This window comes from Elephas maximus, chromosome 27 (genome assembly GCF_024166365.1).
Source record: "Elephas maximus indicus isolate mEleMax1 chromosome 27, mEleMax1 primary haplotype, whole genome shotgun sequence".
Lineage (NCBI taxonomy): Eukaryota > Metazoa > Chordata > Mammalia > Proboscidea > Elephantidae > Elephas > Elephas maximus.
In genome coordinates this window covers 8012792-8039017 of record NC_064845.1, presented here as the reverse complement: position 1 = coordinate 8039017, position 26226 = coordinate 8012792, and the positions used below count along the sequence as shown (strand labels likewise).

The following is a 26226-nucleotide window of genomic DNA, read 5'->3' as shown; positions in this document are numbered from 1 at the left end:
GACTCTTAGAGACCCTATAGGACGGAGTAGAACTGCCCCAAAGGGCAGCTGGTGGATTCGAACTACTGACCTTTTTTGGTTAGCAGCTGAGCTCTTAACCACTGAGCCACCAGGGCTCTGCCTTTACTGTAGTGCACGCCAACTCACTCATTGGTTCATTACATTCCCTACTGTGTGCCACACCTGCCAATAGGGGCTGGGACTGGGGCAGTGAAAGGATAGGTGTGGTCCCTGTACTGTACTTTAGCTTCCTCTTCTGAGATGGCACTGAATGACGCCGTAAGATAGCAGAGCTGTGGAATTTCAGATGATGCAGCTTCACATACTGTACAGATGGACCCAGGAAGCTTCAGTGACATACTCAAAATCATCTGAGTTACTAGCAGTACCTGATCCGGAAACTGACTCTCAGCTACCAGTCCGGGGCTCCTACCCATGAAAAGCCCTCCGGGTTCTGAGAGCTGAAGTTGAAACGTCAACGTTCAACAAATACAGCATTTCCAAAAATGTGTTCTGAGGGTTAGGTATATCTCTGTCCATTATTAAGAGTTATGACAAAAAGACATCCTGAGGTCAAAAAACAAAAAACAACCCATTACTATCAAGTCAATTTGGACTCACAGCAACCCTCGTAGGACAGAGTAGAACTGCCCCATAGGGTTGCCAAGGAGCAGCAGGTGGATTCGAACTGCAGGCCTTTTGGTTTTAGCAGCCAAATGCGTATCCACTGCGCCACCAGGGCCCCCAAATAGGTGTAGGAAATGCTGGCTTGAATAAGTTACTATGGGACTTTTTAGAGCATTTAATATGATAACATTCATTATAAATCTCCGAAGGGGACAAAAGCATGTGGATTTATTGGACCAGGAGACAAAAAAATTTCTTTTTTTTTTAATCTTATGCATTAGGCCTCCTTAGAACGTTCTTTGAGTAATGCAATGGTGATAGTGGTGGGTTGTTTCTTTTCAGGCTTGCTGCTGGTTTGGATACATTCTTGGAAACATTATAGCAAAAGGGTTGCTGAGAACCTTGTCATTCTTCATTCTTACTGTATTAGTTATCCAGCGCTGCAAAACAAATTACTCCAACACTCAGAGGCTTAAAACAACAAGCACTTATTATCTCAGGTTTCTACGAGTCAGGAATCTGGGTGCAGCTCAGCTAAGTCCTCCGGCTCAGGATCTCTCACTAAGCCGCCATCAGGGTGTCAGCCAAGGCTGCAGCCTGCTCAAGGCTCGGCTGGGGAAGGATCTGCTTCTCAGCTCACGTGACTGTCGGCAGGCCTCAGGTCCTTGCTGGTTTATAGCCAGAGATAACAGTCCTTCGCCGTGTGAGACTGTGAGAGAGAGAAAGAGAAAGAGAAAGAGAAAAAAAGACAGAGACTACTCTTTTATAACCTAGTTTTGGAAGTGACTTCGCATCACTTTTTTTCTATTTGTTAGAAACGAGTCAGTAGGTCCAGCCCACACACAAGTGGAGGAGATGACACAGAGTGTAAATACCAGGAGTTGAGGGTCCTTGGGAGCTGTTTTAGAAGCTACCTACCGCTCTCAGTGTCCAAGGTCTTCCTCCCACGTGAGGCGCCCACTAGTTTAACAAGCAGACATTTCAGTGAAGCAGCATTCCTAAGTAGTATTTGCTTTCAGGCAGGCGCTTCCGTTTTAGGGAAGCAGAGTGGCATTCAGATGGACTCAGGTCGTTTATTTTAAGGATGTCCAGGGAGGTAAGTCTCAGCCCATCTGCCGCTGATGTGGATACTGCAGTAGTTCTCGTAATAAGTCAATGGCTGTCTTAGTCATCTAGTGCTGCTATATCAGAAATACCACAGGTGGCTGGCTTTAAAAAAGAGGAGTTTATTCTCTTATGGTCTAGTAGTCTACAAGTCCAGATTCAGGGCATCAGCTCCAGGGCAATGCTTTCTCTCTCTGTTAGCTCTGGAGGAAGGCCCTTGTCATCAATCTTCCCCTGGTCAAGGAGCTTCTCAGCACAGGGACCCTGGGTCCAAAGGAAGCACTGTTCTCTCGGCTCTTGTTTCTTGGTGGTAGGAGGCCCCTACTCTCTGCTCACTACTACCCTTTCCTTATATCTCTTGTAAGATAAAAGGTGATCCAGGCCACACCCCAGAGAAACTCCCTTTACATTGGATCAGGGATGTGACCTGAGTAAGGGTGTTACATCCCACCCTAATTGCCTTTAACATAATCTAATCTTGCCTCATTAACCACAGGCAGAAATTAGGATTTACAACATATAGGACAATTACAATCACAAAATGGAGAACAGTCACACAATACCGGGAATCATGGCCTAACCAAGTTGACATGTGTTTCTGAGGGACACAATTTAATCCATGACAATAGTAACAGGTATTGAATGCTTCCTTTGTGCCAGACACTGTTCTATTAGTTCATTTACTCTTCATTACAGCCTCAAGAGGAAAGCGGTATCCTTATCCACACTTTACAGATGAGGATACTGAGGCACAGAGCGGTGAAGTAAACTTACTGAAGAAGTGACTAGAAGAGTGGAGCCAGGATTTGATCTCAGGCAGTATGTCTCCTGAGCCTGTGCTCAGTAATTTTGTCTTTTCCTGGTTTGACTTCATCCTCTATCCTTTCAAAGCTGGACATACAGAAAGAGTGGTCTACACTCCCCTGCCTCCAAGTCCTTTGCTCCTGTTACCTTCTCACCTGCTGCTATCTGGTTTCTGTCTCCTTTGACTCCACTAAAATTGATCTTGCTAAAGTTGGCCGTGAACTTCTGGTTGCCACATGCAAGGTACACTCCTCAGTCTGTGTCCCACTTCACTTCTCTGTGCCCTGTGCTATTGATGCCAGCCTCACTGTATCTACCTCTCTTAGCTCCTGGGTCATCACGTTTTCTGCTGGTTCTTCCCCTCTTTGGTTGTTCTATCTCAAGACACTTCTGACTTCTTAATTTGGGAATTTTGGGGGTTCAGTCCTGAATTTTCCTCTCCTTCACTCTAAATCTGATTCCAGTGAAATTTCATCCATGACCATGGAGTCCCAAACCTTTATCCCCTCAAAAAATCTTCCTCCCGTGCATCAGATCTTTTTATCTAAGTGCCTGGTAGCTACCTTTCTTGGATGTGGCTCTGAAGGGTGTCCTAAAGACACTTAAAATGGGACATGTCAAATGCTAATCTGGTCATCTTCCTTCCAAAGCTGCGAACCAAAAAACCAAACCCATTGCTGTTGGTTTGATTCTGACTCATAGCGACCCTATAGGACAGAGTAGAACTGCCTCGTAGGGTTTTCAATGAGTGGCTGATGGGTTCCTACTGCCAACTTTTGGTTAGCAGCCAAGCTCTTAACCATCGCGCCACCAGGACTCCCCTCCCCGTTTCTGTGACACAACCTCCTGCCCAAGTGCCAAGTCAGAAACTCCAGCCATCCCAACCCCCACTTCCTTTACGCTCACCTGCACCATCAGTTTCTGCAGATTCCACCCTCTTCATACCTCTCCTATCTGTCCCCTCCTCTCGAGGCTCCACGTCCCCGTCCTGGCACCCAATTCTCTCCCCTGAACATCAGCAAATGCCTCCTTATTGACTGGTCTCCCTTCTTCTACGCTCAGCCTTTCCCATGTATCCTTCACACCGCTGTCAAAATATTTTCTTCCATCAGGTCTGATCAAGTTATCCTTTTTCAAAATGCTTCCATGGCTCCCAGTTGCTTATAGGTTAGTATCTAAACTCTTTCACCAAGCAGACAAACCCAAACCAAACCCAACCCACTGTCATTGAGTTGATCCTGACTCACAGCGACCCTGTAGGACAGAGTAGACTGCCCCATAGGGTTTCCAATGAGTGGCTGGTGGATTTGAACTGCCGACCTTTTGGTTAGCAGCCAAGCTCTTAACCACTGTGCCTCCAGGGCTCCAACCAAGCAGACAAGTCCTTGGTAATCTGGTTCTTCTCCCTTCGGGCTACATCTCTCGATGCACCCTTGTTATGAAACTTTGGGTACTAACTTGAAAGACTTTCTTGTCCCTCTTCCCAGTATATGTCTGGTATACCCCTTATCCCTCAAGTTTCAGCTCAAATAACTCCCCTTGGAAGCCCCCAAATAGACCTGGGCCCTCTTCCTTTCTTCCTGATGTCCCACCACTCTACCCACGATACTTCACCGTTTGACTATCTTACTCTGCAGAGATTTGAACTCTGGGAGGACACTGTAGGCACCTAGCACCATTAAGAATGGCACAGAGAGGCCAAGCAGCTCATTCAACTTCATGCACAACCTGGAAACCATTTTTCTATGCTAATGGGCTAGAAATAGAGAATTCAAAATGTTGAAATTTATTTTTATGGATTCCTTAGTGGTTCCCCAGTAATGTACTCCTCACAAAAGTAACCTCTGAAATCTCAGATGCTGGCACAGGTAGGATGATATCTCTTACCGGTCTCCTCTCCAATGTGGTCTCTACAGCACAGTCTCGGCAACTTTTTCAAAACACACATGTGATCTTCTCTCTCAGTCTGTTGCACACACACCACCACAATCTGCTTAAAATCCTTTATGGCTCTCCATTATTATTTTTTTTTAATATTTTATTATCTTTTTGGTGAAAGTTCACATAAGAAATTACATTCTCATATAACAATTTCTATGCATATTGTTCAGTGACATCAGTTACACTCTTCAAAATATATCAGCATTCTCGTTATTTCCATCTTGGCTGTTCTCTAGCTTCCCTGTCCCCCCTAGCCTTCTCATCTTTGGTCTAGGATAAATGTTAACCATTTGGTTTCATCTAGACAATGATTTTGAGGAGCACCGTAGTCCTAAGTGATTATTAATTTTAAAAGCCAGTCTGTTGTTTGGCTGAAAGGCGACCTCTGGGAATGGTTTAATTCCAAGTTTAAAGAGTTATCTCAGGTGATAGTCTCAGGGAATCATCTAGTCTCTACTGGTTCAGTAAGTCCCATTACCCTTAAGTTAAACACCACCACCTGTTAACATGAGTCACACTGTCTGGCCATTCCTTTGACTCCTACCCTACTGTCTATCTCTATGGCAGCCATGCTGGCTCCTTTCTGGGTTCCTTGCGCTTCTCCCTACCCCTTTCCACTCTTCTTCCCTGCTCTCTTCCTCTGGTTCATTCGTCCTCACTCGCAGCCCTCAGCCCTAGTGTTGCTTCATCAAGGCTGTGTTTTCCATCCTTCCTGTGAGGATTCAATCCCCCATGTACCTCTCCTCCATGGAATTCATTACGTTGCATTCTGATTCTTAAAAATGTGATGATTTAGTCAATGTCTGTCTACCCAAGGCTGACTGGTGCACCCCAAAAGGGCGAGAAAAACATCACTCATGTTTCCTGCTGTACCCCAGGGCCCACATAGCGCTCGGCATGTAGGAGGAACTCAATAAATACTTGAATGAACAAGGGAGGGAACGAAGGAATGAAGACCAAGAATAACAGGGATTTTTCTTACTGCTTTTACCCTCACTTCTACCCTACATTTATGTATGTTCCTTTATAATTTTAGAAAGTGTTTTCAGAAGGCTAGCTCATTTAATTAACATTCGCAATTGACATTGAGAGTAGAAAGGGCAACCCATGCAGGTGACTTGTCCAAAGTTACGTGACTAAAAAAAAAAAACCTGTTGCCATCGATTCCAACTCCTGGCAACCCCATGTGTTAAAAAAAACCAAAACCAAACCCAGTGCCGTCAAGTCGATTCTGACTCATAGCGACCCTGTAGGACAGAGTAGAACTGCCCCACAGAGCTTCCAAGGAGCGGCTGGCAGATTTGAACTGCCGACCTTCTGGTTAGCAGCTGTAGCACTTAACACTACGTCACCAGGGTTTCCCCCCATGTGTCACAGAGTAAAAATGCTCCATAGGGTTTTCTCGCAAATATCTTTATGGAGGTGCCCTGGTGATGCAGTGGTTAAGAGCTCTGCTGCTAACCAAAAGGTCAGCAGTTTGAATCCACCATTTGCTCCTTGGAAGCCCTATGGGGCAGTTCTACTCTGTCCTAAAGGGTTGCTATGAGTAGGAATTGACTCTACGCCAATGGTTTTTTTTTTTTTTTTTTTTTTAAATCTTTGAGGGAACAGTTCGCTAGGGCTTTTCTCCACAGAGCCAACCTTTAGGTTGGCAGCCAACTGCAAAGTGCTTGTGCCACCCAGCCTTCCCTGTACGTGGCTAGTCAACAGAAATTTAGGACTAGAACAGAGCCTTTCACTTTCTACAGCAGGCCTCTGGCCATTAAACAACCAAAAAGAAAACAAACCATAATGTAGAATTTAATAGAAGGCACCTACGCATAAGACAATAAAATAGAAATATCCAATCAAGCTTAACTAAAGCCACAAGACAAATTTTATTATTTTAGGCTGATGGAACTTTGGTTCAGGGAACATGGGCAAACGTACTCTAAATGCTGCATTTTAGCAGTTGCTGTTTGAGCTCTGAGAAAGAGCGTGTCACCTTAGTCCGTGCAAGGGGGATCAGTTAATACTCTGTCATAACTCTCATTAAAATCTAGAGGTTCAATAAATGCTGCCTGTGAAATTGCTGGTGGGAAAGTCTATTCCTGGGAACCTTTTCATCCTTCATAAGACTTTTCCCTTTTTTGGTAAGGAACAAAAGTTTATCACTTACCAGGTTCAAAGAGTAGCTGGACCAACTAACTCCAAAAGCATCTTCAAACTCAGTACACTTGTCCATTTATCTAACGTTTTGAACACCGACTACTTAAAACCTCTAAAGAGAAATTTGTAAATGGCTTAATTATTAAGGACGTTTACCTTTTTTTCCCACCAATACACCCTCTTAAGTTCAGATGTTATTTACCTAATAAAACGGACAACTGTGAATATACGTGACAAATTAATAAGTACTCAGTCTTGATTATACTGGAAGCTCCCTGCCTTTCGTGGGGTTTGTATTACAGCAATTCTAGTCTCCCCATTACCCAACTTGTGTACACACTTATTTGGCCTCGAGTTTCCTCTACCTGGGAACCACTTTCCTTAAGAGGAGAACGGAGGCGGTAAAGGAGGGAAGGTATAGAAATACAATGTTTCAGTTGCCCCTGGAGCCCACTCAGGCTCACGGTGACCAGATGTGTACAGAACTGCTTCACAGGGTTGTCAAGGCTGCGACCTTTCGGAAACAAAACGTCTGGCCTGTCTTCCAAGGCAACCTTTTGATAAAAGTAGCTAGTATTACGGCTTAACCTTTATGCGCTACCCAGGGACTCCTAGACATACAACCTAAACCCGCAACTAGACATAGATCTGCGAGAGTTCCTGTACAGATATCTTCATTCCATTATTTACCACACTCAGAACTGGGAGTGGCTGAAAGTCTACCCGTTATCCCGACTCATAGCAACCCTACAGGACGGTACAGAACTGCCCCATAGGGTTTCCAAGGAGTGGCTGGTGGATTCGAACGACCGGCCTCTCGGTTAGCAGCCCAGCTCCTAACCACTGCGCCACGGGGGCTCCACCGTGAAAAGTCTAGGGAAAGTTAGTTTCACTCATTTTATGGAATGCATACAGGGCTTCACAATGACTCTTGCCTTGTATTTGCAGTGCACGTGCGTTACTTTTGCAACCAGGGAAACACGAGAATCGGGACGGCGGGAGAAGGTCGCGCCTTGCCCACCCCGCTACAGCTTCCCAGCGCTAGGGACGCGTCTGCCGGCTCCGGGCAGTTTTCGCCGCCAGCAAGCTGGCCTTCGCCCGCCTCCGCGGATTCCCGTGGCCGCACAGTGGAGGCCGAACGCGGGGCGCAGCCCGCGGGCCGGGCCGGGCCGGGCCGCCGCCACCACCGGGCCCCGCAGCGCCCTGCACGCCGCGCGCCCCGAGCGCCTGAGCCCCGCCGGCCCGACCCACGCGCCGGAGACCAGCGCAGCGCGCCTGCGCGCCGGGTCACGTGACGCGAGCTCCTCGCCCAGCGGGCTAAGCCACGCCCGCCGGGAGCCCGCGTGCGCTGGCCGGCCGGCGCGGCGCTGCCCACGTCCCTTCACGCGAGTCCGGCTGGGCTCGCGCCGCTGTTCTCGACCACCTCCTGGCCCCTCGGCCGGGCTGAGCTCCATGAGACCAGCGGAGCCTCCTAGCCTCCTTCCCTGCCGGCCGCACGCGCGCGCGAAACCGCGTCTTTCAACTGACAATGAAGCCGTAGCCGCGCAGCTCGGCCGCTCCGGGCGAATGGGCGCGAGGCCGAGAGGGGGAGGGGGAGGGCGGTTGGGCCAAGCCCCGCCCGGGCCGCGCTCCTATTGGCGGGCGCCGCGGCTCTGGGCCCGCCCCCTAACGGACCTGTCGCTTTGTGACAGGCGGAGGGGTCAGTTCCTGTTGGGCCGGGGGCGGAGCCAGCGGTAGCCTGAGCTCCGCCCGGACGCCGGGGCTCCTCCCCTGCTCCTCTCGGCAGGGCGGGCGACGGGCGTGAGGGGGAATGTCATTGCTGCTCTGGGCCGCGGGGCCGCCTCCGTCTGCTCCTGCCCCTGCTCCGGCGCCCTCGTCCCGTCGGCTCTCGCCGCCGCCGCAGCTGCGCTGGGGATACGGATGGCTAGTGGGGCGCAGGGGCCATCCGCGTTGAGAGAGCGGCGGTCGCGGCCGCTGCTGAGGCGGAGACTCCCCGCCGCCGCCTCCACCCCCCGGCCCCCAGCCTCGCGGCGCTGAGGGCGGGAGCGCGCCAGCTCTTCCCTCCTCCTCCTCTTTCTTCCTCCTCCTCCTCCTCCTCCTCCCGGTCCCCGCCCAGCACCCCTCGCACCAGGCGGCGGCGGCGGCGGCGGCTGCGAGGAGCGAGACCCGCCGCCGGGGCACAACATGGCGGAGCCCTCGGCCCCGGAGAACAAGCACAAGTCGTCCCTCAACTCGTCCCCGTGGAGCGGCCTGATGGCCCTGGGGAACAGTCGGCACGGCCACCACGGGCCCGGGGCCCAGTGCGCGCACAAGGCGGCGGGCGGCGCGGCGACGCCGAAGCCGGCCCCCGCGGGCTTGTCCGGGGGTCTGTCGCAGCCGGCCGGCTGGCAGTCGCTGCTCTCCTTCACCATCCTCTTCCTGGCCTGGCTGGCCGGCTTCAGCTCGCGCCTCTTCGCCGTCATCCGCTTCGAAAGCATCATCCACGAGTTCGACCCGTGGTGAGTGCCGCCGCCCCTCCCCCTCCGCCTCCCGCGGCCGCGACGCTCGCCCCGGCCCTGACCCCGGCCCCAGGCGCGCCCCCTGCCCGCGGGGACCGGGACTGCGCCTCCGCCGGCCGCGCTCGCCCCGGCGCCGGGTGCGCCCCCTGCCCGCCGCGCTCAGCCCCGGCCCCGGCCCCGGTCTCGGGCGCGCCCCCTGCCCGCCGCGCTCAGCCCCGACCCCGGGTGCGCCCCCTGCCCGCCGCGCTCAGCCCCGACCCCGGGTGCGCCCCCTGCCCGCCGCGCTCGCCCCCGTCCCGTGTGCGCCCCCTGTCCACCGCGCTCGCCCCGGTCCCGGGTGCGCCCCCTGCCCGCCGCGCTCAGCCCCGGCCCCGGGTGCGCCCCCTGCCCGCCGCGCTCAGCCCCGACCCCGGGTGCGCCCCCTGTCCGCCGCGCTCAGCCCCGGCCCCGGGTGCGCCCCCTGCCCGCCGCGCTCGCCCCGATCCCGGCCCTGCTCTCGGGCGCGCTCCCTGCCCGCATGGACCAGGACAGTGCCTCTGCCCCCGCGCTCAGCCCCGACCCCGGGTGCGCCCCCTGCCCGCCGCGCTCAGCCCCGACCCCGGGTGCGCCCCCTGCCCGCCGCGCTCGCCCCGATCCCGGCCCTGCTCTCGGGCGCGCTCCCTGCCCGCATGGACCAGGACAGTGCCTCTGCCCCCGCGCTCAGCCCCGACCCCGGGCGCGCCCCCTGCCCGCCGGGCTCGCCCCGATCCCGGCCCTGCTCTCGGGCGCGCCCCCTGCCCGCCGGCACAGTTTGCCCCGAGCTGCCTGAGGCGGAGGCGTCGGGAGCCCGGGCCTGGCCAGTGCGGCGGCGCCCTGGAGGGAGGGTGAATGCAGCCCCTCGCCGCGGGCAGAGTCCGGAGCGGCCACGCCGGGAGCCCAGGTCGCTCGTCCGCCCGCGGCTGTCGTGCTCTTTAATTTTGCCGGCCCGGGTTGCTGCTTCCGATGGGCTCGGCCGCGGGTGCCCTGCGGTGCTGGACCCTTGTCAGCCCAGCCCCGCGGTTTTCCGCTCCCGCCGTGTCTCCTTTCGCTCTCATTGTAGCAGAAGGGGGAAGGAGAGCGGGCTGGTGTAGGAAAAGAAATGGTATCTCTGAAACTGATCTGAAAGCTGGGGACTCTTATTTATTTAGCATTAGGTATTTGCAAGAGTGGCTTTTTTCCCACAGTCGTCTTGGGGTGCTTTTTAGAGCGAGAGCGTTACTCCGTTAGCAAACTGTCAGCTTCAGTGTGCTGTGCACGGTACTCGAAAGCGTTGCATTAGTTCCTTCATTGCTGTTTGAGGGGGCTGGTGGATGAGCGAAGAACGGTGCTACAGTGGTGGGGGGCCCTAGGCTGTAATGTCCGAGCGGGACGTGCGATCGGGGACTGACCTGGCTGTTGCAGGAAGTTGCCCCATTTTTAAGAGCGCTCATGTAGACACTCCACTGGTCCGTGAATTGTTAGGTAAGGAAGATTGCTTTCATTTTTTTTTCCCCCCAACTTGCCCAACCTGAATTGAGAAGTCCTTTTTCTCTGAGAGCATATCTCTTAAACTGACTTAATTCATCTTGTTGACCTATCAACTTCGAGTTAGCCTTACTTTGTAATTAGAACTAATTAAATTATTTTTTTAAATTCTAGGATATTTGTTTTGTCACTTGAAATACAGGGAGAGAATCTTGAGCGTCACGAAATACATGGATAATATTTCTTTGGATGGGGAATGTTCTTTACCCGTGTATTAAAAAGCTGGAGTGAAGTTCTGATAGAGAAACATTGGCAGTATATCTCCTACTGAACGCCAGAGGGGCCCACTCTTGGAGAATTCAGTTTAGATAAACAGTTAATTACTATTACATTCTCCCCTGAAATATTTTAATCCTATTTTAGCCTTTTTTTTTTTTTTTTTTTGCCCTAGGATTAGTTTTTGTTTTTAAATAACTTTTATGCTACTTGAAATCATAGAAGAAAATAAATCAGTGTGGCTTATTTATGATCCTCAGGATCTCTCTGATAGGCTTATTAACTAGATACAGTATTCTTAGGTAGTCTTAGCTGTTTTTGGATCACTTAAGCAAATTAGATAAAACTGAAATTGGAACCAGAAAATACAAACTGCTCGTATTTTACTGAGCATTGTGAAAAGAGAAAGTTCTGTCTTTTCAGATTAGAACAGCAGAAATGGATCACAGACACCATTACGGGTAACAAGAGCTGTGCACAGCATTTCCGGAAGGTATCAGTCTTAAAAATAGAAGCCTGAGTACCTTTAATAGTCACTGTGAGGCTGAAGGTAAGGATCATAGAGAAATTCACAGCCGAATGGTGAAGGTATTTTGTCATTTTTTCTTATTTTGAAGGAAGGTTAGAAATCTGCATGAAGTCAGCCAACAATTACTACTAAAATTGAGTAATGTACTCATGAAAAGGCTTATCCGGCTGCTTCACAGATAAAGTAGTTAAGGATTCCTTTTTTAAAAATATGGTAAATAATCGAAAGTTGATTTTTCTCCATTTTCAAGAATATGCTTGGTAGGCATAACCTTTTTTTCATTTATATGAAACCATTTTGCTGCTAGTTTTCTATAAATATAAAAACCCATTTCTGTCACTTTATCTTTTAGCTAAATTCATAACATTTGGATTTTAATTCTTACATACTAATCTAAAAGTATACACCTCTTCTGTTTTTAAAACTTACTTAATAGATTTCAGTGTTCTACTTACTGATGACGTTTTCATATTTATGTTTTATTTTATTCCTGGTTAAATGTTTATGCTCATAATATTAGATAATTCTGATTAGTAGAAAACAGATTTACATAATAAAGGAATTGTCTCTTACTGTGAATGGAGATTTGCCAATATAAATCCAGTATCTAAGTATAATCGTTCAGGTGACTGAATGAGAGAATCAGGTTGCAGACCCCCCCCCCCCAAAAAAACCTTTTTTTGGTCAAATTTTTTTTTTTTAATTTTTATTGTGCTTTAAGTGAAAGTTTACAAATCAAGTCAGTCTCTCATAGAAAAATTTATATATACCTTGCTTTATACTCCCAGTTGCTCTTCCCTCTTAATGAGACAGCACACTCCTTCCCTCCGCTCTGACCCACTCTGCCCTCTCATCTCCTCTCCAGACAGGAGCTGCCCACATAGTCTCATGTGTCTACTTGATTCAAGAAGCTCACTTCTCACCAGTATCATTTCCTATCCCGTAGTCCAGTCCAATCCCTGTCTGAAGAGTTGGCTTTGGGAATGGTTCCTGTCTTGAGCTAACAGAAGGTCTGGGGACCGTGACCTCTGGGGCTTCTAGTCTCAGTCAGACCATTAACTCTGGTCGTTTTATGGGAATATGAGATCTGCATCCCACTGCTCTCCTGCTCTCTCAGGGGTTCTCTGTTGTGTTCCCTGTAAGGGCAGTCATCAGTTGTAGCCTGGCCCCATCTAGTTCTTCTGGTCTCAGGCTGATGTAGTCTCTGGTTTATATGGCCCTTTCTGTCTCCTGGGCTCATAATTACCTTGTATCTTTGGTGTTCTTCATTTTCCTTTGCTCCAGGTGGGTTGAGACCGATTTTGTGTTTCTTTTGGTATCTTTTAAAGATCTCAAGTAGTTAGACATCTCATCCTTAAATTCTTGTTGAAAATTTTTTCAAAATCTGAAGTGAAGAGTGGAGGGTGAATTGCTTGTCTTTATTACTTTGAATTTTTAAAGCAGTTTTCCTGCAAAGCTGCTAGTGGTGCCGATGCTTTAAGTGGTCTGTGATCTGACTTTAGTGTGGGAGCCTCACAGGTTACTCTCTTACCATGTCCCAATGACGTTAACTTTTAATAATATTTAAGTGTTTCTCTTAGGCTCGTATCCACAAACCAGCCTATCCTGGCCTGCCCACACCTTTCCCTACCCTTTTTTCCATGTCTGTCACTGTCTTCATTTCCAGTCTTTTTAGTGAAAGGTTTGCTTTCTCTGTTTGATTGTGAGTTATTTCTATAAATTTTATAAGAGTTCTTAAATTGCGTAAGACTGAAGTTAACTGCCCAAAATGACTCATTTTCACAATGTTATGCTGGTTTTTTTAAATGTGTCACTGAAATTGTTTTATAAACCTTACCAACTGTTAAAAGAGGTGGTCTCTGATGGTGAATATTGGATATTTATTGAATTTAAAAGTATGCTGCACTTACTTAGAATTTAGCAACACTTTTGGTAATGATCTTCTCACCAGTTCACTTCAGTATTTCCATCCTTAACACTTGAGTTGAGCAGACATGAGGAAGCAGTTTGAGAATATGTTGTCTGTGCTTGGCCAAACATTTGATGTAGTCAGGGGAACGAGTCTAACAGTACCTAATTTTTTCTTCCTTTTATCTGAAGCACATGGTAGGTTCTAGTTGTTTTTATTGTAACTTTTAATATTTTTATATAGTATTAGTCGGTTACCTTTTCCATAGCTATTAACTTGTTAAATTGTGGTAGCTTTTCCCCTAGAGGCACTGTAAAACCTCCCTCTGTAAGGAGAGATGCTCTTTTCCTTGCCTTCGCAGGTTGTGGTGGGTTCTCCCTAGCGGTGGAGAGAGATCTCTGAACCTTGGGTTTTGGCTGTAGCTAGCTGTAAAAGGGCAGCAGATACCTTTTTGCAGGGTAGAAAGCTGCAGTTTAGAGTTGAAATTTGGAATGTAATTTTTCCCATAGAAACTATGGTATTAATAGGTGATTTAGTACAGACGTGTTTCATGTTTCCTTGGAACACAAGTTTATTTGTAAGTTGGAGCCTACTTTCTGTACTTTGAGGTCTCGGTGTTTTCCTTCACTTTACGGGAGACAAAAAGTGGCTCTTGACCTCAGTACTTGAAGAAGACAAAATGGGTAACTAAACCAGTTTTAGAACACATCCCCACATCTTAAAAAGTCACTTTGGAAACCCTGGTGGTGTAGTGGTTAAGTGCTACGGCTGCTGACCAAGAGGTCAGCAGTTCACATCCACCAGGTGCTCCTTGGAAATTCTGTGGGGCAGATGGGGTTGCTATGAGTCGGAACTGACTTGACGGCAGCGGGTTTTGGTTTTTGGTTTGTGAAATCATTAGCAACAGCTGTCCAGCTGCACTGCAGGACAGGTATGCTGTCACTGATTTCATTGTAATTTGAAATCTTTCTAGCCTTGAGCTCCGAGATCATTACAAATTACAGGTAGACCATAGGTCCCAGGTGCAGGAAGTACCTTGAGCAGCTGAATCGGCTGATGGGATTGGACTGGTTCCCATTTTGGTTAAGTGTGGTGACTCCTGTAGGTAGTAATCACGGGCTTCATGAGGCATATCCTAGGCCCTGGAACCTTTTCTTTCCCTTTGGAGTATTCGTATCTTGAATACAAATGTGGTAGGACGTAGGGCCCCTGGCTGCCATGAGTAGTTGACATAAAAACAAACTTGGTAGACCAAGCTTTGCAAACTTCTTAGCACAAGGATTTGTAGCGTGGCCTTTGACCCAGTTGTTTTGAATATGGGGTTACCCACTAACCTGTCTGTGCCTAATGTGCGTCTGATTCTATGCTGTCGGTGAATTTTGAGTGTTTTGGGATATGAGTAAATGTGAAGATGTCTCTTCATTGTAATACCTTCTCTGAGTGTTCATTGGTGCGTACATGTGCTCAGAAATAAAGAATGGAAAGGTTCGTGTTACTCTCCAGTGACTGAATCTTTTTTTTCCCTTAGTTTGTTTACTTTGAAAACGTAATGATCTTGGGGAAGGACAGTACTGCAATTTACCTGAATTTTAAAGCGCCCTTTAACTACACAGATCTGTTATATTGCTCAATTGTTGTCTTATGAAAATTGTCGAACATACAAAGGTGCTGATAGAAATTTACAGTGAACACCCATACTCACCACCTAGATTCTACAATTAACATTTTACGTTAGTTTATCGTATCTTTCCATTTGTCTGTTCCTGCTTTTAAAGCCCGTTTGGAGACACACACACAGTACGTTGTTCACTGTGATAAGAAGAACGTTATCCTTGTTCCCCGACTTCATTGTGAAGAGAATCTCTTACTTCTGGGTAATATTTGTTCTCTACAATACTTGAGCATAACGTGTGTGAGTGCTGTTTCTACATCATTCTGAACCGGATTTTATGTTAGGATCAGATCCCATCGTTCCAGGCTTTGGCTAGTGACTTACCTGAGTGTATCTTAAGTCCTTTTATTAATTCGCCCAGGTCTGCTGTATTACTTTACTTTGCTATAACCGGTGTCTCAGGAAAAGCTCTGAAGTGGTCAGAAGATATCGGTGTTTTTATCAGTGGAAATCTGAAATTTTTAAAAATTATTCAGAGCCTGTCGGTCATCCTGCTGCTTACTCTGAGTCTTATTCACCGTGTTCTCTGCCACGCCTCCTCCAGATGTAATGCTTAATTTAGTTTTATGTATGATTGCAAAAAGGACTTTGGTCAGTCTTTACGATAAATAGGAAAAAAAGAAAACAGGTTTTCAAATCCTATAGGACCCTCAAATAGAGTGCGTGGACCAAATGAATACTGTTGAAAGGAGCCAATTTCAGTGGTTCATCTGCTGCTCCCTCTTCGTGGCTTGTCTGCGTGCCCTTTTTGTCTGGGGCATATTTTTTGTTTTTAAACCACTTAGTCTTTCCTGAGCAGGCTTCTTTGTTGTTACCTTACTACTTCTGACTGTGAATAATGGCAGCACAGTGGGAATTTTTAGAAAATGGAATGTCTTAGGTAGGTGGAGGGTTAGGGTTGGGAGAGAACGGTAGTTGTGCCAGAGGCTTCACCGTTGTTGTTGTCGTTGTCGTGTGCCGTCGTGTCAGTTTCGACTCGGTGACCCATGAGACAGCAGAATGACTCTATAGGGTTTTCTAGGCTGTAGCCTTTACCAGAAGAGACTGCCACTTCTTTCCCCTGCAGAACCGCTGGGTGGGTTCGAACCACCAGCTTTCGGTTAGCAGCATCCTTAGAGGCTCCCATAGTTCAGATAAATGTAGGCTCACTGGCTTTTGTAGGCTTGCCAGGAAACCTAACCACCATTTAGAGTTTTATTTCTTTGAAAAACTGCTTATTTGAAGTTTGAAAGGAAAGATACCCTGATGTTTTTTGGAAAATAACCTGTTTGGTGATTTACCTCTATGTCGGTGAAGTTTGCACTATTTGTAGATAAACCACTCTCTAAACAATTGTGACCAGTACACTAATTAAAGGAGCCCAGGTGGCGCAGTGGTTAAGTGCTTGGCTGCTAATGGAAAGGTCGGCAGTTTGAGCCCACCAACTGCTACGTGGGAGAAAGACCTGGCAATCTCCTCCCATAAAGATTACAGCCTAGGAAACCCTGGTGGCGTAGTGGTTAAGAGCTACAGCTGCTAACCAAAAGGTCAGCAGTTCGAATCCACCACGCGCTCCTTGGAAGCCCTGTGGGGCAGTTCTACTCTGTCCTATAGGGTCACTATGAGTTGAAATCGACTCGACGGCAGTGGGTATAGAGTTGTTATGAGTCCCAAATCTACTCGTAGGTAACGGGTTTACACTAATTAAATTGAGCTTATCATCTGTGACCTTTTTTCCCCCCCTTTTTGTGGAACTTATTGTTGCTGGATAACTTTACTATATGGTAGAGGACACTTAGTTTTTAGAGTGTCTTACAAGCAGTAATATCTTAGAATTGAGATAAGGTAATGTGAACATCATTTATTTCCGTAGATGAGAGATTTCAATTCAGTATGCCCCACAAGGATTGAATAATACAGGTCAGCCTGACTTCTGGGTGGCACAAGTGGTTGGCGTTTAACAGCTAACCTAGAGGTTGGCAGTTTGAACGCACCCAGTGGTGGTATGGAAGAAAGGCCTGGCAACGTGCATCTGTAAAGATTACAGCCGAGAAAGTCCAGTGGAGCAGTTCCACCTGTAACACATGGGGTTGCCATGAGTCGGAATCGACTTGATGGCAACAGGTTTGCAGGCCTGACTGCAAAGTCTGTGTCCTTTAACTCTACCCTCTGCCTCTAAGGCAGGCTTAAATGAAAGTGTCCTCCACTTAATTTGTTTTTAATCAGCTACCCTGATTTAAGTCTTAACACTGGCCTATCAAAACGCCTGGTCACAACCCATGCTCTGTCTAGCTAACCTCAGTAGCTGGATGATGGCCGATTGCTTTGTTTTGATGTAGGGAAGAGAGAGGAGTTGAAGGTGGTTTGAAGTTACTCAACCTGAATGGCTAGGGAATTTTTAGACCTGGGGGCTTTAAGGTAATGGCAAAATGGGAGGAAAAGATGATTGAAGCTAATCAAATGGTATGTCCACTTAGATTTGTTTTGTCTGTTAAAAGTTTATAGTAATGAGATTGGAAGTATTAAGCCATTCCAGTTAAGGAACTATGAGGTAGGCAGCTATACTTTCAGAGTAAACTTACAATTCTTTATCCTACAGGATTTTTAGAGTGTATCTTGCCCTGTCTTCATGTTTTCTGACCAGAGAAGCTGAGGACCAGAGGGGTAAAGTATTTTTTTTCTAAGGTGGTACACTTATAGCTTGGCTAGAGTCGTCTTTTATACATCTTCCCACCTGTGTTTGCCTTAGAGGAAGGTTTTTGAGAAGTTACTTGAAAACTGTTGACTTAGAAGATGAGGGTAAGTTACTTTCTACCACTCACTTTAAATGGACAGTACTGGAAATGTTGGCAACTCAAGGCTAGCTGTGGAAACAAATACAGTTTAATTTTTTTTCAAAGAGTTTTTGTGAAAAGTTTTATGTTTGTATTAGTAAAGTGTTAAAGTATTAATGATTTAGTTGGTAATCAATTTGAGGTTCTTTTTAATTTCTTTTCATGCCTTGCAGGTTTATAGGATAGTCTCAGGGTTTTGAACATTTTTCTCCATGCTGTGGCTTTTTTTTTCTTTTAGTGATACCTAGCAGTCCCTCCACCCCCCAGAAGACTTAGGTTTTTTAAAATTTTCAACCCTAAAATGCATGCTTTGTGTCTCCTCTCCATAGACAGACGGATGGATAATGTTTGAGTGTATGAGACACATATGTAAATAGTAATGTGCGAATTAAAAGCTTATACTGTTTCCCTGCCATTTTAAAATTTAAAATAAGTACACTGATTAGTAATTAATTTCCATAAGGGTTCAGTGTTTGCACATCTTGAAGTATTATTTGTTACTAGCCAGATTTGTTTTAAGAGGAACATAGGCCAAACGGAGGGACTGGAGGTGGACAAAATAATTATTAAAGTATTACACCATGTTGTTTGATCCCCAGCAAAAATAATGGGAGTAGAGAATTATTAGAAGGCAGCACTCGTGTAATATCTGAGATATTCTTTGAAAATATACTTTAAGTGTTTACATAACCAAGAGCAAAGAAATGTGTCCTGTAAAGACTTTTTATCATAGGTGAGAAGGTGTTCAGCTTCAGTCTTTTTAAAAGAAAACATTTTCTTTTGAGGGGAAATGTAACACGTACAGAAAAGTTCCATAAACCTAATACATGGTATTATGAAGAACTGTAAGGTAGACACCCATGTGACCATTATCCAGGTCAAGAAATAGATCACTGCCACCACCTCAAGAAGCCCTGATGCCTAATTTCTGAATCTGTCCCTACCCAGACTTCTGTAGAATGGGTAGTCCGTGACTTACGGGGTTCTGCTCTGATGACTTTGTCATAAGCTGATTCTGACGTAAGTCAAATGCTCTTTTTTTTTTTCAAGTTTTCATTATTATTGCCTTTTATTATCAGTATCTTTATAAATCTGATATTTGAACATCTTGAGAGTAATGTCAGTAAATTACACACTGCAACACCGGATGTAGTACATATTACTAACGATAAGATGTACCCCCCCACCAAAAAAAAGATAGATGGTCCATCGTAACTGGAATGCATCCTAAGTCCGGGGCTACTTGTAATTAACATCCTTGCTTTTGCTCATGGGTAATAAAACTCTGTGCCCCTTCCTCAGTAATATAATTTAGTTTTGGTTATTTTTAAACTTTAGATAAATAGAATTGTGGCTTTTGTGTCTTGCTTGTTTTGCTCAACATTGTTTTTAGTATTCATCTTTGCTGGTGAGATGGTGATTGAGTACGTGAGTTACAAGGTTCAGCAATAATTTGAGTAACCATGCTACTTATCCACCTGAGGAGGTTGTCTGCTCTTTTCTAGCAGTAAGCACCTGTAGGAAACAGAAGGGGAGGCTACGATTTTCTTCTCTTGACATAAAAAATTTTCAAGGCTTAATTCTTGAGCTGGAGTCAACCTTGACAACTTTTTAAGGGATACTAGCTGGCCAGAGACATTCAGTCTTTCAGTTGACACTGAGGGTATAAAGAAGGGGGGATGGGGGAAGAGTACCACTCTTGGACAAACAATAATCAAATAACGAACCAGGTAAATGCAGAATTGCTAGTTTTAAAATTATGACTTTTGTTAATGTTAAAACTCATTTTAAAGAATGTTTTAGAACTGACATATGGAAGAGAGAATGGGAAAGGAAGGGAGTGTCTGGTAGTTCTTGAAAGGAGCAAACAGAACGCTGAAAGAGGACCTGAGCTGAAGGGACTTAGGAAACCTAAGAATGTACTATTTGTTGTATTGGTATTTTTGTGGAGCATTGTTACCTTGGGTTGTGGGTTGTGTGTATGTGACTGTGTGATGGGATCTTGATTATCTCTCTCTCATTACTCATACTGTTTTCTATGTTGCTTTCTTCTTCCAATCTTTCATGGCCACCACTTTTTTCTTTCCCGTATCTCTCTTTCCTTTATGGATTTAGTACTTGGTTTTGGAAGAAGCATGGTGGTAGTAGGATCCTTTCAGAGACTGTCCTCAGGGTACAAAGAGCTTTTTTCAAAGGACGGTAAAGAAAGGTCAGGGGTCTTTATGTAGGAATTTGAAATCTATTGAGGTGTGAGAATTTGGTGTTCTGCGTTAGCAAGCGATACAGATAAACTTTTCTTTTAATTAGATAGTATTTAAGTGAAACAGTAAACATAAATACTGCTTAATCCGTTTCTATTTTTTGGCCAGAATGATTTTGATCAAATTTGATGATATTTTTCTGCTGGACATTAGAATGAAACCTATACTACTTGAATGAGTAACAGTTGGTTTCTTTTGTGTACAGATAAGGGACTATGATTGTTAATTCATTGTTGAAGAAGAATTTAAATCGAAGACTACCTTTCTTCAAACTTTCAATTTAGTCAGCCGGTATTTCTATAGACTTCAGACTTAAAATTTAAACTGAGTATCATAAGTATGCAAATATCCCTTCTCTCCGAAATCCCAGGTGATACATGCCAAAGAGAAATATAAATAACAAATGAGGCTCTATTTGGATAATGATGCAACATAATGATTTAAGCTACCTTAGCACCTCTTGTGTTCAGCCTATGTGAATTCCCTAGGGAGTCAAAGGTAATTTTCTGAAAAGTATTAAATGTTAGGAAACATGTACAGGTACACCTCTTTCAGAAGCAACAATCTATTATAGCTTATCTGCCTTGGGTAAGAGGTATAGGTACAGGTTTTATTAATTCTAGTGTAAAGCAAACTTTTAATTTTGTTTAGGGCTGTTGTTTGACTAAGTAGATCAGAGTCGTTTCAAGAGTTTAACACCTGTGGTATAAAGTCAAGGAAACTTATTTGTTCTTTGCCTAAATTGTTAAGATACAGTTACAGTAATATGAATTTTGGTGCTTATATCCTCCCCCTCGGAAGCCCTGGTGGCACAGTGGTTAAGAGCTACAGTTGCTAACCAGAATGTTCGGCAGTTGGAATCCACCAGGTGCTCCTTGGAAACTCTACCGGGCAGTTCTACTCTGTCCTATAGGGTCGCTATGAGTTTTTTTTTTTTTTTGGATCCTCCCCCTCCTCAATTAGTAATAATGATGTCAATGACAAAACAGAAGATCTTTTAGGACAAGCAGACCTTTTTTTTAATGTTCCTACAGTGTCCTGTATTTTCTAATCATAGGCAGTATTGGGAATATAGTGAGTGCTCAGTGAATGTTAAACCAGACCTTTATCCTCAGTGACGACCACATCTTATGTTCTGATGGTGATTGTGATAGCACAACAAGGCTCTGTTGTGTAATGCTTTGATAAACCTTTGATTTGACTGTGATGTCAGGAAAACCATGTGTGTAGTGAACACAACAATCTCACTTACAATAAAGGTGTCATTTTAATCTTAGGAAAGAAAGGGTTGGTGAAGGAAGATGATAATGCTCACAGAAAGTGATCTCTGTGTGCGTCTGTGATTGCCATCAGCAATTGGGAGGTGGCTGGCTGGATACCTGCTTCAGAAAGAGCTCTTCAGGGAGGAAAAGTTTAGTTTCATGAGTATTTCTTCCAAATACAAATAACTGTTAGAGAGTTCTGCCCCAAATTTTAACTCACCAGTTAAGGAACACTGAATAAGAGAAGACCGACTGGTTAATATCCCAAAACTATATGAATTATGTTTCCACGTTGTTAATTTCTGAGATTATAAATGAAAAAAGAAATGGAAGTAAAATTTACAGCCGGCATTTTGTTTGAACTTGAGAAATCCATTCTGATGTGGAGGACTAGCAAGACTTCAAACTGTCACTGCACACACGGGCCTTAGCTGGAATATATTCACGCAGATCATATGATTTTAGGTAATTAATATGCAAATTATACAACACTTTTGGAAGGAATCACAACTGACTGATCTCACTGAAACTTTACCAATAAGAAGTTAAACCCAGTGCCATAAGAGGTTAAAGGGTACTAAATAAAAATACTCATTAGGAATAAAATAAGTTGTTTATCTCAGTTAAAATGTTTATGCAGTGAAAATAGGTTTGTCTGTGTCTAATTTGGGGGAGGATCATTGACTAGTGTATATCTTGAGAGTTAAACCAAGATATAAAATTTCCATCTTCGTTTACTATGGCTTGAACCTAACAACAAATGAGTCATACTATATTGTCCATGTAATAGTAGCAGTATTTCTTTTGAGTCCTAAAACTGAAGAGCTGTAATGATCTCACAAGGTGTTTTTGCTTAGAAACGACGTGCACCTTTGGCAAAAAAACAAATCTATTCATCAGTATGTTTTTTTAAAAAAATCTATTATAGGGTGGAGCCCTGGCGGCACTGTGGTTAAGAGCTCGGCTACTAGCCACAAGGACAGTGGCTGGAATCCACCAGCCACTCCTTGGAAACCCTGTGGGGCAGTTCTGCTCTGCCCTGTAGGGTCTCTGTGAGTTGGAATTGACTTGATGGCAATGGTTTGGTTTTGGATTATAGGGGGCAGGGTTTCTTGAATACATTGACACATAAAACATTGTGTATGTTCTTAATTTTAAAAATTTAATAAACTTACTTCATGGGAATTTAATTTCAATCCAAGATCATCTTTACTGTAGACCATGGCTAAGGAAAGCTTTTATTTTAATATGCTAAGTAATCTTCTGGCATTTGATGGACCAGGATAATGAAACAATGTGAGGCAGATGAAATAAATCTAGTCTCAAAACTGCATAAAGGTTAGTCATGTGTCCAAAGTAGAAAAATGAACCTGAGCAACTAAAAATCTCTGTATTTTTTGAAGGATGTTAAACTCAGTCAGTGGCTTCACTGGGAAGGGAGGATCTTTTCTGCTGATTGATACTTTATTTTGGCTGTTAAAATAATTCATTTAAATGAAGTACTTAATGTAGACAGCATTTAAAACAAAATGGTTTTTCCTTTTGAAATAAGATAAAAATTATTCTGGATGTTTTAAGAGTTTGTAATTTAAGTGTTCGATGTTATAACTTGTATTTGAACCACAATATAAACTTATGTAAATTTTTCATAAATTGATTATATTTAAGATGTAGCTTGCATACAGAAGAATGTGTTTACCATATATGTAGCTATGACAGATATATGTATATGTAGTATAACACCCGTGAACCCCCGACCCAGTTACAGAACTAGAACATGTCCAGTTTCATTACGTCCGTCGGCGCTCCTTCTCTAGCCTATCCTCTTGTTTTTTTCTTAGCACTGGGAAACCACTATCTTGAGTTTTCTTTAACATTTCTTTGCCATAATAAAAACTTTATCTGTATGCATCCGTAAACAGTATATTGTTAAATTTTGCTTCATGTGAAGCGTTAAAAAATACCGTCTTGTATGTAACCGTCTCTGACTTGCTGAACTGTGTGTACAAACACATGCCAGTTGCCTCAGTACCACTAGCAGCAGTGAGACTGCTGAGATGAGGACTCGGCTCTGATCTGAGTGGGTCCTACACACAAGACACACAGTGCTGGCGACTGAAGGCTGTTATTATTTAAAGAGTAAACAGGAGGAACAGGTTTGAGGTGAACTGGCCCTTCTGTTCCTACCAGCACCCCATTTAGTATCCATCATAGGGAAAGAGCCCCGCTCACCCTTGCCAAATTACCCATGTCCATTTCTGTCACCAGGTGGGCACGCCCTTGACCAGGTGTCAGCAGGTGTGTCGTCAGATCAGGTAGAGCGCAGCGTGTTGAACTCTTCTCTTCGTCTCTCTTCGTGGCTGTTCTTGGCCGGGTCTGGCCCCTTGTTCTTGCTGGTCCAGCTCTCAGCCAGTGCCAGGGTTAGGCTGACATTCTGACCGTTCTCCAGGCAGAACGTTTGCGGGCAGCTCCTGCACGGTGGATGCCCGAGGTTCTGCTCCACTGGCGACCCCGTCTCTGCTCCGTGGGCAGGCTCTGCCCACCGTACCCGTCTGCCAGTCCCCTGGTTGCCACTACTCGCACCGCTGCCACCACTTCTCTGCCGCCCACCTCTGCTGTGCTTGCTGTCGTTTCTCTCAGCGTTCGGTGTTAACAGCCCCTTGACCTGTACTGCATCTCTCCTAGGTTTTCCGTGCAGGGTCTGTGCCCAAAGGCCGGACTGTCGCCTGGCTCTCGTTGATCAGGAAGTCCCATCTGAGCCTCTGTGTTCAGAGTTGTATCAGTCACTGTGTGGGCCCCTCAGCCAAGCCTGGTAAAGGTCAGCCTGGCAGGGCTTTCTCAGTCAATCCGGGTGAAGGCCGGACTGGGAGGGGAGCAGCCAATCCTGGTAAAGGTCAATTTCGCTACCGCACCCCCAGCCAATCCGTGTAAAGGTGGAGAGCAAACAGACCAATCTTTGAAAGCCTCTTAGGCTGCTAGCAAACCGACCAGTCATTTAGCAGATCGCTGCCCAACCAATGATTTGGGGCAATTACAAACCCAGTGCCCGAAAGGCCGCCTGAAAGAAAACCCGTTGCACGGTGGTTGCATGTATACAGTTGTTACACAATGAACCTTCGGGTTTTTTCTTGTTTTCTTGTTATGAACAGCAGTGTGATGAATGTTTAAAAATATGTTTTCTGATACATGCATGTGTATGTCTGCTAGGGTATATACCTGGAAGTGAAAGTTCGTTATTATGTGTTTCAGTTATTTATAGATCTATAACACCACCCCAGAACTTAATGACAGAGCAACAGTTTATTATCTCACATTTCTGCGGGTTGAGTGGGAGGTTCTGCTGCTTCGTGTTAGCTGGGCTGGTATGATGATTACAGTTATCTACAGGCTCTAGCTGGGGCTAGGGTGTGTGTGATGCCTAGATGTCTGGAACTCAGCCTGGGCTTTTTGACCAGACAACCTCGATTCTTGTCCATGTGGCTGTTTGGACTACCTCCCAGCGTGGAGGTTCCAAGAAAAAGCATTTCAGGAGGGAGGAAGCTGCCAGGCCTTAATTGGGAGAGAAGGAGGGGATACTAAGGCTGGGTTTAATCTGTTACAGTGGTGTGATGGATCACTGTTATGTGGCCTTTTAGCCTTTCTCATCATGGCCTCGTAACTCCCACCCAAGTGACTGGGTGAGACTATACAGGAGAAAAGGTCATTGTGGCCCACCAAGAGGATTGGATAGCTTGCTCATAATGCAAATAAAGTTCATGGCACCCATGTGGGGGTGGGACCATGCAAATAAGGTGTATGGAACCCTAACAAAAGGATTGGTCAGTACTGACATGCCATGAGGCTTAAAATGAGCCATCCCAGAGGCAGGAAGAGGGGATCTCACCACCACCAAGGAAGAAGAGCAGAATGCATCCTTTGGACCTGGGATCCCTGTGCTGAGGAGCTTCTGGAACCAGGAGACCCAAGAGAGAGCCATCTATAACACTGAAGATGGTGAGAAGTGGTGGTAGAGAAGAGGCAGCAGAAGCAGTGGGCTTCCCAGCCAGTGAAGCTAGAAAGCTGAGTGCCTTTGGGCAGAAGGCTTGCTAGAGGAGTAGAGTGCCTCCAGGCACTTGGTGGAACTAGGTTTGCCAACCCATTGAACTAGAGCTGAGCGCCTGGTGGAGTGGGGTGCGTCTGGGCGCTTATTGGCAGAGCTGAAAGAGCTCTGTAACACTTGCCCAAGTAGCGCAGAGGGTGAGGACCAGAGAGGTGTGCCAACGCTCACAGCTGGGAAGAGGCTGTCCTGATGGAAGAGCTCTATCCTGAGCATTTCTGAACCTGATCATAACCTCTTACTTCGTGTGGCCATTGCACCGAATTATCAAACTCAGCAGAGAAGTAGAGTGCTGTGGGAGGCATGCTTGGTGCTAGAATTGGTACAGATGGCGGAGAGAGGAGGCATCTTTGACCTCTGCCTCACAGGAAACCCTGGTGGTGCAGTGGTTAAGAGCTACGGCTGATAACCAAATGGTTGGCAGTTTGAATCTACCAGGCTCCTTGGAAACCCTATGAGACAATGCTCCTCTGTCCTATAGAGTCGCTATGAGTTGAATAGACTCGACGGCAACGGGTTTGGTCCCCACCCCACGGGAATCAGCCTTATGCTGTTGATCTTGATTCTCCTTCAGCCTTGTGAAGTTAGAGGAGGTCAGACACCTCTGCCACGCCATTTTTACAGTTGCAACTGGGTTATTAGTCCTTACAATTATGAGATTATTTTATGACCCCATTTTGCTGATGAGAGGAGGAAGTACAGCTTGGTTTGTCAAGAAAATAAGACAGCTGTGAGGGTGACATTTGTGCAAAAGTATACAATTATGAAACAGCATAATGCTTCCATTAACTGACTTGTGGTATC

General features: G+C 45.7%; 1 protein-coding gene across 1 annotated transcript in view; it reads left to right on the top strand.

Moving 5' to 3' along the window:
* The first annotated feature begins 8439 nt into the window (after positions 1–8439).
* Positions 8440–26226, top strand: part of STT3B (STT3 oligosaccharyltransferase complex catalytic subunit B) — a 100703-nt gene continuing 82916 nt past the window's right edge. The window contains exon 1 of the mRNA XM_049870703.1: positions 8440–9122. Within this exon, the coding sequence (XP_049726660.1) occupies positions 8809–9122 (314 nt within the window). The 5' untranslated portion in view covers positions 8440–8808. The remainder of the gene's footprint in view (positions 9123–26226) is intronic.